Source organism: Trachemys scripta, chromosome 9 (genome assembly GCF_013100865.1).
Source record: "Trachemys scripta elegans isolate TJP31775 chromosome 9, CAS_Tse_1.0, whole genome shotgun sequence".
NCBI classification, from domain to species: domain Eukaryota; kingdom Metazoa; phylum Chordata; order Testudines; family Emydidae; genus Trachemys; species Trachemys scripta.
The window spans coordinates 77,127,716-77,138,883 of record NC_048306.1 but is presented as its reverse complement, the minus strand read 5'-3'; the positions used below and the strand labels follow the sequence as shown (position 1 = coordinate 77,138,883).

The 11,168-nt window shown below is 39.5% G+C and overlaps 1 protein-coding gene across 1 annotated transcript in view; it reads right to left on the bottom strand.

The window, feature by feature from the left end:
* Nucleotides 1-3,616: 3,616 nt before the first annotated feature.
* The window catches only part of SELENOT (selenoprotein T), a 17,834-nt gene continuing 10,282 nt past the window's right edge, over nucleotides 3,617-11,168 (bottom strand). Inside the window, exons 4-6 of the mRNA XM_034781820.1 lie at nucleotides 10,077-10,164; nucleotides 7,044-7,196; nucleotides 3,617-4,328 (exon numbers count right to left, since the gene is read on the bottom strand). Of these exons, the coding sequence (XP_034637711.1) occupies nucleotides 7,072-7,196; nucleotides 10,077-10,164 (213 nt within the window). The 3' untranslated portion in view covers nucleotides 3,617-4,328; nucleotides 7,044-7,071. The remainder of the gene's footprint in view (nucleotides 4,329-7,043; nucleotides 7,197-10,076; nucleotides 10,165-11,168) is intronic.

The following is an 11,168-nucleotide window of genomic DNA, read 5'->3' as shown; positions in this document are numbered from 1 at the left end:
TTACCCGTTTTTCCAGATCATTTATGAATATGTTCATCATTGTACAGTGTTCCATATTCATAAATGATCTGGAAAAACGGGTAAACAGTGAGGTGGCAAAATTTGCAGTAAACTATCTTGAGTTGTTTTGTAAGTCCCAGGCAGACTGTGAAGAGCTGCAAAAGGATCACTCAAAACTGGGTAACAAAATGGCAGATGAAATTCAGTGTTGATAAATGCAAAGTAATGCACATTAGAAAACATAATCCCAACTATACATATAAAATGATGGGGTCTAAATTAGCTGTTACCACTCAAGAAAAAGATCTTGGAAGTCATTGTGGATAATTCCACAATGGCAGTCAAAAAAGCAAACAGAATGTTGAGAATCATTAAGAAAGGGATAGATAATAAAACAGAAACAGAAAATATCATACTACCTCTATCTAAATTCATGGTACGCCCACATCTTGAATACTGCATGCAGATGTGGTAGCCCCATATATATATTGGAATTGGAAAAGGTTCATGTAAATACCTTTGAAAATCTGGGCCTTTGTGTTTCAGAGTCAGAAAAAGATTCCACTCCCACCACTGCAACTTTGACTTCAGTGGATTTACTCCTGATTTACACCATTGTGAGATGAGAATGAGACTCGATCTGTACCTCAAGCAGCTTACACAAGAAGTGCCAGCTTCTGATATCATTCATACTGGTATAAACCCAGAGTAACTCCCATAACAGTCAGGGGAGCTACATCCACATAACATTAGCATAAATGGGCCTGATTCGCCATTATATAGCATTCTGTATCATTTACACTTGTGCTAAGTGAACACTGAATAAAAATGTTACCAAATTAGAATTTGCCTCTTATACTGCTATTAGAATCCTACATGCACTTTGCATGTGGGTTCATGATAACCGATAAAGATTTCTAAGAGAACTAAAAATTAGATCCTATAAAATGGAACATTTCGGAGAAACGTTACATCAGAATAACCGGTTTCACATGAAAGATGAACTAAAACTGTAGTTCCAATGTTAGGATAACGCATAGATAAACTATATTGAGAGTTCATGTTTCTGTCAGAAAATAATTAGGATCTTTATGGGGAAAAATCCTGCGAAGACCACCACAAAAACTGAAGATATATGATCAAAAATTAGAACTGTTTCACAGAACTGCCTATCTTCTGAGTAAAACAAGTCACCCTGATTAAGTACCACAAACTATTAAGTATTCTATTAACACTGTACAACTGGCTCTTAAGAGGGTGTGCAATCAATCACCTTTTTCTGATTAAAAACATTCTATAGAATTACTGTTTAATAGGTTTCAGTATAAATCATAAAAACAAGATGTGATGAACCTGTGACCCAGAATTATATACAGGATTGAGGCAATGGAAAAGCTGTGTCTCCATAACAAAAGCCAATAAAAGAAGGTTATACTCTCTGCATATTTAATGAACACCAGCATAGTTACCCATACACTTTACCTAACATATTGTATATAGTCTTGATCTGATAAGAAAGAACTGCTGAGCTATAAGATTCTCTTTGGAAAGAGATCAACAATTATTTTAATATCAAAGTGGGAAGGCTAGGTAAATATCAGTAGGATATTTTGCTTGATAACAGTATATGGAAATTCATAGCCTAGCAACACATCTAAACAGTCATATACATAGACAGAAAACAAGTAATTTCACCTAACTTGGCTGTATGTAAGTCATGAGAATGATACTAGAAAACATTTTGATTCATCTATTTCACATGAAATTGTGTTTCACATGGGATGCTATGGGGAGGTCATGTTAATGGATCAAAAATAAATATCCTTTGAATAGCAAGCAAGGAGAATTTCAAATTTAGATTATTGTATGCTTAAATATATGCATGTGGTTTCACTGAGGAATGGCTGGGTGGAATGTCTTGATGTTACTGCATTCAAATTAGTACCTAAAAATCTTTGAGGCAGGACCTACAGTAATTCCTATTCAGGGTGACAGATGCCTCCAGCATGCCTTCAGTTGATTATGGAACTCACTTTGTTTCTATTCAGAGTGCCAAAACATTAAATAGTGTAAGAAGCACTAGGACTTACTATCCAATGGTAACATATGAAGGCAACAGCACCAGCAGGTGCTCAGCACTCTGGGAGTTAGATGTCCAATTTTAAGCACCCAAGTTTGACCATTCTGGACATTGGGATTTGACAAGGGCCAGGCACATTACTGAACTTCTGCATCTTTGTAGCCAGTAGTTTCACACACAGCTCAGCACTGGAGATAGGGTGACCAGACAACAACTGAAAAATCGGGACAGGGGTGGAGGGGTAATAGGCACCAATATAAGACAAAGCCCCAACTATCAGGACTGTCCCTATAAAATCAGGACATCTGGTCACCCTAACTGGAGATAACTGCCTTCCTGTGACTGAGCTAAGGAGGAAATAATGGCCATAAAGCCATCAAAAGGAGGGTTGGGGCATTACTCTCTATAGCTATGAAGTGATCTGGGGTCTTCCCAAAGCTCAAAGGGATCTACAGTTATGTTTGGTCCAGATCCCAAAGGCCAGCCCCCATATGTAGACTAGTCTTGAAGGCAAACTCTGGTGATCTAGAATGTCACCTGGAAAAAACCCTTAGATAAATCTCTCTCAGGAAGTGCACTGAGCACAAAAAAGTGAGAGCCTCTTGACCCCTAAATTTCCCTCCTAAAAGAACTCCATTCCAGAATGTGGGGAGAGCACTATTTGAGTAAACCTTCCTCCCACTTCCTAGCCTTCTCCCCACACCTGTTATGACCATTTGAAGAGGTCTCCCATGTAGCTAGCCAACACCTGTTAAGAGGTTTCTTGGTCTTTTATGCACTGGAATTCATGGCCATATGCCACTACCCCATCCTCAGTCAGGATTCTGCAACTAATGCAGGTGCTGGTATCCAGTGGTCACTGAGACTGTCAGCTAAGGAAGGGAGTGGCTCCTGAGACAAGCAAACAGAAAACATAGGACTCGCTTCAGGTAGAAGTGGTCATGTTGCAATAGCTATAATGCTACCTGTCTCCTCAGCATGGTACCCAAAGAACCTTGGAATTGGCTTATCATCCACTTATATTTAACTGAGAACATCCGCAACCTTACCTAGTCTGAATTCACTTTGTCAGCATTCACAGAACTCTTGATTGGGCATACAGTCCTTTGCACTGGTCGTTTCCATATGACAGCAGAACTATTGCATGTCTTTTTTGTTAAACTGCACCTGTTTTCTGAAATCCGTATCTTACAATATGCCCAATAACTTTTTCTGATGACTGTGACACTGCATTCTCTCTCCCCTTTCCTATATGCCTCTCATGTACAAAATGTCAAGAACACATAGCACTCAGCAATTAAAAAAAAAACATATTACAGTACAAACTTCCCAAGGCTACGTTAAACGTATTTGGATAACAGTCTTGTATCTTTGAGAATTCACTGAGATGGAATAGTAACAAGAAGTCAATACAAGATGAATAGTGCTCCTGTGAAGTGTACTTCTTCTAGGTTTATTTTCAGCTCTAACTGGAAGAATCCAGTTTGATTATTCTTCGTGGTCATACTTTCACAAGTAATAAAAGTACACCAATACTTCACAGTAAATGAAAACTCTTTATTTAAATTAATTTGCTTAGTTTATATTTAGGACATATAAAGGCCCAGCTTTTCAATTCTACAGACTGGTCAAGGGAAAACTCTTGAGCTGGCCAATACAATTTGAGAAGCAGTTGGTCTTTTAGTTTTTCCTGAAATCACAAAAGTGGTAATTACTCTGCATATAGCTTTGTTCATATAATTTATAATGCACTGTTCACTCTGCAATATATTTTGAAAAATATACAAACCTGACATAACCAAATTAGAGATGTTTGATAGGAAACTGTCTCTTTAAAACAGTTTAGGAATAAATCAGTATTCCTATAATTCCATTTTAATCTACAAAAAACATATTCATATAAAATTACAACAGATTAGACAAACTTTTTCCAAGAAAAAAGATAACTCAATCTTCCATTGTGTGACACATGAATATAAAACAAAAGTTAGTTAGTAATGCCTGCATTGTTTAGCTATGAACTGGTTGACTTAACTCTTAAAAAAAACTATACAGAATTATTGCACTCCATGACTGTGCAGTATTTGGAAACATGCCAGCACTGAAAGATGTCTTGCATTAAGGTTTTTTCAGGAGGTACAACATGACTGAAAAGAGTGCATCCAGTCTGCACTAACAGCTTGCTGTCTTCAGTACAGGCCTTCATAGGTTTCAGTCACGCTGCCTTTGGGAAAGTGTCACTTAATGGCTGAAAATACAGTGAGAAAAAACATTGTATCACTGGACAATTAGGTCAAAACAATAAAAACAATGGCAAGTTGTTTTCATGATGCACTTGTACACACTGTTGCAAGTCTGAACATCTTCAATCCTGAACTATGGAGAAAACCTATGTGACTCCAGAGCCTACTCAACCAATATTAGACAACTTGCCATTATAAGAGGGTTAAGATGTGTCTCTGAACAATGTAGAAGATATGATATTTTGTAAGATTCTGTATTCCTCTGATGGTTATTGTGTTGCTTGCTAAAGGATAAGTATGGGTTAAAATCAGGCTTAAGTGGTTTTGCAGATCCTAAATGAATGGCTTCATATAAAGAATACAGGTGTCAATCCCTTTGAAGTTTGATCTCCACCATGATCTGATCAACAGGCTGGCTGGCAGGATTAGGTTGACCAGATGTGAGGAAGAAAATATTGGGACACATATGGGGGGGGCGAGGGGGGGTAGAGGGTTGCCAGCGGAGCAGAACAAAAAAAGGGTGGAGTGCCACGAAATATCGGTCGGGACACGGGACAAACACCTAAATATCGGGACAGTCCCAATTTTTTCAGGGCATCAGGTCACCCTAGGCAGGATTCACTCAGTGCAATGGCAAGAGGAGATGGAGTTGGCCTGGATCAACCACCAAACAGAATGAGTGCTAGGTACTCTCTAAAGCTTTTGGTAATAGACTGACATGAAAATCATTGTCCATTTAAAGGGCAACATTTCCTGAGTGTGTGATTTCCTTCATTTTACAGGATTTTTTGTTCATAGTAGAATCAACTAAGGGTTTTTTGTTCAATCACAGAAATCTGTTCATGTTACAGAAATAGGAGAATTTCCTTCTTTTTGTCATAATGCAAGCTAAAGATTTACCTTATCATGAAGTGTTACGTAAAAGTTATATTACACTAAAATGTAGGGCAGTTAACTCACACCGATTAACTCGAAAAAAAAAAAAAAAGTAATCACGATTAATCGCAGTGTTAAACAGAATACCAACTAAAATGTATTAAATATTTTTGGATGTTTTTCTACATTTTCAAATATATTGATTTCAGTTACCACACAGAATACAAAGTGTACACTGCTCACTTTATCTTATTTTTGATTACAGATATTTACACTGCAAAAACAATAAAAGAAACAGTATTTTTCAATTCACTTCATACAAGTACTGTAGTGCAATCTCTTTATCGTGAAAGTGCAACTTACAAATGTAAGGTTTTTTTTGTTACATAACTGCACTAACGAAATGATGCAAAAAAACTTACAAGTTCACTAAGTCTTACTTCGCGTTCAGCCAATCGCTAAGACAAACAAGATTGTTTACTTTTACGGGAGATACTGCTGCTTGCTTATTTACAATGTCACCAGAAAGTGAGAACAGGCATTCGCATGGCACTTTTGTAGCTGACACGGCAATGTATTTACGTGCCAGATATGCTAAACATTCATATGCCCCTTCATACTTTGGCCACCATTTCAGAGGACATGTTTCCATGCTGACGACGCTCATTAAAAAATAACGTTAATTAAATTTGTGACTGAACTCCGTAGGGAAGAATTGTATGTTTCCGGCTCTATTTTACCCACATTCTGCCATATATCTCATGTTATAGTAGTCTCGGATGATGACTCAGCACATGTTGTTCATTTTAAGAACACTTTCACTGCAGATTTGACAAAACGCAAAGAAGGTATCAAGGTTTAACAATCTGAAGTGCCGTCCAAAATCAGAGAGATGAGGTGTGGAGCATGAGTTCAGAAGTTTTAAAAGAGCAATACTCCAATGCTGAAACTACAGAACCCAAACCACCAAAAATGAAAATCAACCTTCTGCCAGTGGCATCCGACTCAGATGATGAAAATGAACATGCGTCAGTCTGCACTACTTTAGATTGTTATCGAGCAGAACCTGTCATCAGCATGGATGCATGTTCTCTGGAATGGTGGTTGAAGTATGAAGGGACATATGAATCTTTAGCTCATCTGGCATGTAAATATCTTGCGACGCTGGCTACAACAATGCCATGAGAACACCTGTTCTCACTTTCAGGTGACATGAACAAGAAGCAGGCAGCATTATCTCCTGCAACTGTAAACAAACTTGTTTGTCTGAACTATTGGCTGAAGAAATAGGACTGAGTGGACTTGTAAGCTCTCAAGTTTTACATGGTTGTATTTTTGAATGCAGTTATTTTTTCCTACATGATTACATTTGTAAGTTCAACTTTCATGATAAAGAGATTGTACTACAGTACTTGTATTAGGTGAATTGAAAAATACTTTTTTTTTTTTTTTTTTTTAAAACAGCACAAATATTTGTAACCAAAAATATAAAGTGAGCACTGTACACTTTGTATTATGTGGTATAATTGAAATCAATATATTTGAAAATGTAGAAAACATCCAAAAATATTTAAATAAATGGTATTCTATTTAATCGCATGATTAAGTGTGATTAATTTTTTTAATCGCTTCACAGCTCTTCTCAAATGCTAAATTACAACTCACCTGAATAGTTTTTGGATCAGAAACTCCTGAACAGTGGCCTAACTATTCTGCTCAATAGGATCTTTGGCTTGAACAGTCATTTACCATACAATCCTTTGCACTGTTAATTAATCAGCTAGCTAGTGACTGTAGCACACACACAAAAACAAATCAAAAACCCACCACACCCACTCACTCACAAGAAGTTTTCAGTGCTGCTAGATGGGGCTATGATCGATGATGGTGCATTGACTCCATGTGCACATTGAGTTTCATTTCATTATCAAGAATTTGGACCAGCTGCTGCATGGAAGGAAGGTGACCAGACTCCAGCTTAGACCACACTGGAACATCTAACACAAAAAAGGAAAATGCACACAATCAGTTAGAAGTAGTAGGAAAACCCGTAGTAATCTAATAAAGAGCCAGGAAATTTAGCAACAGTTTGGTCTTATATTCAGGAAGTTATCTGGAACAAGAATTGCTGCAAGCCTTTGGACGTATTAAAATAAAGTAAAGCACCCTGCATCCCAAATGATTAAGGGTAAGCACTAGGTTCCTTGCTTAAAAAGGTACCATAAGGATTCAAAGTCAAAAATATCCATACCCTTGCTGTTCTCAGCTACTAACAGATTCCCTCCCTCCCCTGGACATGGGTGCAATTTAGATTTTTGGGTCTTTCAATCATAGCTGAGGCTTAAATCTTGTTGGTCTGATCAGCTTTCAACTCATTTCTGTACGCCTATAATCTGTTTAAGTTTGAATGAAAAGGCTTGTACTTGCCAGGAGCAAGACAGAAGGTTGTTTATCCTGTAACACTTTGCACATTTCCTGAATAGTTTTAGTGGTCAGTAATGCCATCAGATATTTACTCCTGGGGGAATTCTGCGCCACTGCATGTGTGCAGAATTCACGTTCCCCGCAGATTTCTTTACTTCCTCATCGAAAAATGACTTTCTGACAGGGAGGCTACAAGAACAGTCAGCACCACTCCCTAGCAGTGCAAGTACCATAGCACCCAGCGGAGAGGTAAATCACCGCAGGGCTTGGGACACCCCAGCCAGTGGCTCCTACCCTGAGCCGGGATCAGCTGCTAATAGCTCAGCATCCTCCCCTGCTTCCTGCCCCCCCATCACGCCTCAGCTGTGGGGGGAGGGGTCACTGTACAGGGAGCTGCTCCCCCCATCCACCCAACCCCTGTGCATCTGGACCTCCCATACTAGACACCCCTGCCAAACCTCACCCGGTACATCCAGAATCCCCCTAGCCCTCCATACCCAAACCCCACCCCACTGATTCTCAACCCCTGCATCTGCAGCCCCCCTGCACCCAGACCCCCACCCCCGCACCCAGACCCCCACCCCCGCACCCAGACCACCACCCACTGAGCTCCCTGCACTCAAACTCCAACCCTCAGCCACCCACGCCACTGACCGCCAACTAGCTGCACCCAGACCCCCCGCTGAGACCCCCACACCCAGACAATCCACTGAGCCCCAACAACCTTCACCTGGAAGTCCCTGCAGAGTCCCATTGCCCCTGCACCTGGAACCCCCCCCCCCCAACAAGCCTCTGTGCATCCAGATCCCGCCCCACATGTAGATCCCCCACTGGGCTGCCTGCACCCAGATTATTCCACACAGAATCCTCTCACCCCACACCTTAATCCCTCCACACTGAGCCCCTCAACACATGGATCCTGCCTGGTTGAGCTGACCTGCCCCACACCTGGTGCACCCGGCACAGAGGGTGTTCCTGGGACAGAGACAGGCACAGGCACAGGCCTTGTGCTGTGTCAGGGATGGGTGAAGCCTCACCACTGAGTCCATGTCCTGGGGTGGGGGGGCTGCAGGGTGATCTTCCACATTCGTGTAGCCAGTAGCCTGTGCTCCCCACTGCCACGCTGGAGCCTCTGCATTTATTTATTGACAAATAAAACTTGCAGAATTTTAAAATATTGTGAAGAAAATTTTAATTTTTTTGGCGCAGAATGCCCTCAGGAGTAGCTATTTTAGGATAAACACAACCTTCAGCTCTGGTGTTGGCAGGTTTTTGTTCATTTACTCAGTCAACTATTTCTATGGCACTCATCACATTAGCACCTGGCCACCTTACAGTTAAAAATACAATTTATCGGCTATGTATGACAACAGTAATGATCACTCCCACACCTAATAGTAATAAGTCAAAAGCCTGACTGAACAAAGGTGAAGATCCTTTCCCATGAAGGCTCTGCCACCAGTTCTAATGCAAAACTGACAGGAATAGTACAGTCAATTTTAGCGATCATGATGCAACATTACATGCAAGCAGTTTCAAGTAGAAATTTTCCAGTGCACTCAAATAACCATGAACTTCATTCTGATGCAGTTATGAAGCCAGTATAAAACCACACAGCCTTGACATTACGTGCATATTACAGTGGCCAGATACGCGAAAGAAACAGGCTACTGAATTCTGCACAGCATTAAGCTTGTGGCAGGTCTGCAATGGCAGCTGTCAGCAGAATGTCACCTCCTGGTTGGATTAATGCAATAGAAAGGAATAGATAATTATTTGGAGGTCCAAATCAGAAAGGAAAGATTGCAAGCTCCAGGACTGCTGCAGATGAAAATGGGCGCTATTAATCCAGTAGTAGTTGCTGAGAATCCAGAAGCAGAAATAGCTCAGGTCTGAGACATATTTGCGAAGAGAAGAGACATGAACCCACAGAAGAGAAAGCAGACAACTCCCTCCCCATTTCTTCCCTGGCTAACCAGTATCACCTATGTCTCATCACACAGTGCTTGTGTAAGAAAACAGCACTCACCACTCCCAAAGGGGATTTTAGAGTAATGACTCACCACTAAAGGAAAGCTTAAGTTTTTATTATTCTGTTTTTAAATACGCAGTTTTAAGTCGACATGTATGTCTTGTTAGTAATCTAGTATCTCTCTTCTTTATGTCTAGTTATAAGCAGCATTTAGTTCACTTTTAATAATGAGTTTTCCCCAGGTGAGCTTCAAGATGACAGGCAAATAAAAACCATCTTATACAACCTACAGACAGTAGTTATTCAATATGTTAAAGATTTAAGAGCCACAAATTTCACAGGTAACTGCTTTATCTGATTTGCTCCATCATTACTTCATTTAGGAGGGACAGGAGAGGCTGGTAGCCTTGGAGAATTCTTGTATTATATAGCATAATGTATAGTGTACACAAAGCAATTCCTTCAAACACTCAAAACTCACCATTCAAAGTTATTTCAAATGCACCTGTTGACATACACTGGTTCTCAATCATATTGCTCAGGAAGAAAACCATCATACAAGCATAGACCTAGAACCAATAAAGAATTAGTGTGAATTTCAGAGACAATGAGGTCTTGTGAACCATGCTACATCTTTACAAACTAAAACCTTTTCAACTGTGATCAAAACCTTTTCAGCTGTTCATTTGCACTCTCTCAAACAAGTTTAAAGTTACATAGCTGTTTATTATCTTCCTTGCTTCCTAATCTAAATAACAGTTTGTAAAACATTTTCTTGCTACTCTGGAAGTTCAATATTGAAGTAACATTGAACCACTTGATTCTTAAGGTTTCATTTTCAAGTGTACTATAAACTAAGATGTACCCACTTTAAGAAAACCATTCACATTCTGCAGAGCCAGAAGGTAGATGTATAATTTTAACAGCGTTTACATGAAAAAACAGTGAAAGGTTTTATAGAAGTGTTCTTCACAATAATCTGAGTAGCCAGAAACAAATATTCTGTGCCTAAATATATGATACCTTTGATAGATAAAACAGTAGTGGTGTAAGTTAGTGATTGAATTTTTTTTTAAGCAAACCCTTCTAGCATTGTTCCGTCCACACAATTCTTTTAAATTCTATTTTGGCATTATACACCAAGGATCAAATGATGCAATCTTCAGCAACACAGCATTGGAAGATGTCATAGCTAGTATAAAGAAGAGCAGGAGTACTTGTGGCACCTTAGAGACTAACATTTATTAGAGCATAAGCTTTCGTGGACTACAGCCCACTTCTTCGGATGCATATAGAATGGAACATATATTGAGGAGATATATATATACACACATACAGAGAGCATAAACAGGTGGGAGTTGTCTTACCAACTCTGAGAGGCCAATTAATTAAGAGAAAAAAAACTTTTGAAGTGATAATCAAGCTAGCCCAGTACAGACAGTTAAGAAGTGTGAGAATACTTACAAGGGGAGATAGATTCAATGTTTGTAATGGCTCAGCCATTCCCAGTCCTTATTCAAACCGGAGTTGATTGTGTCTAGTTTGCATATCAATTCTAGCTCAGCAGTCTCTC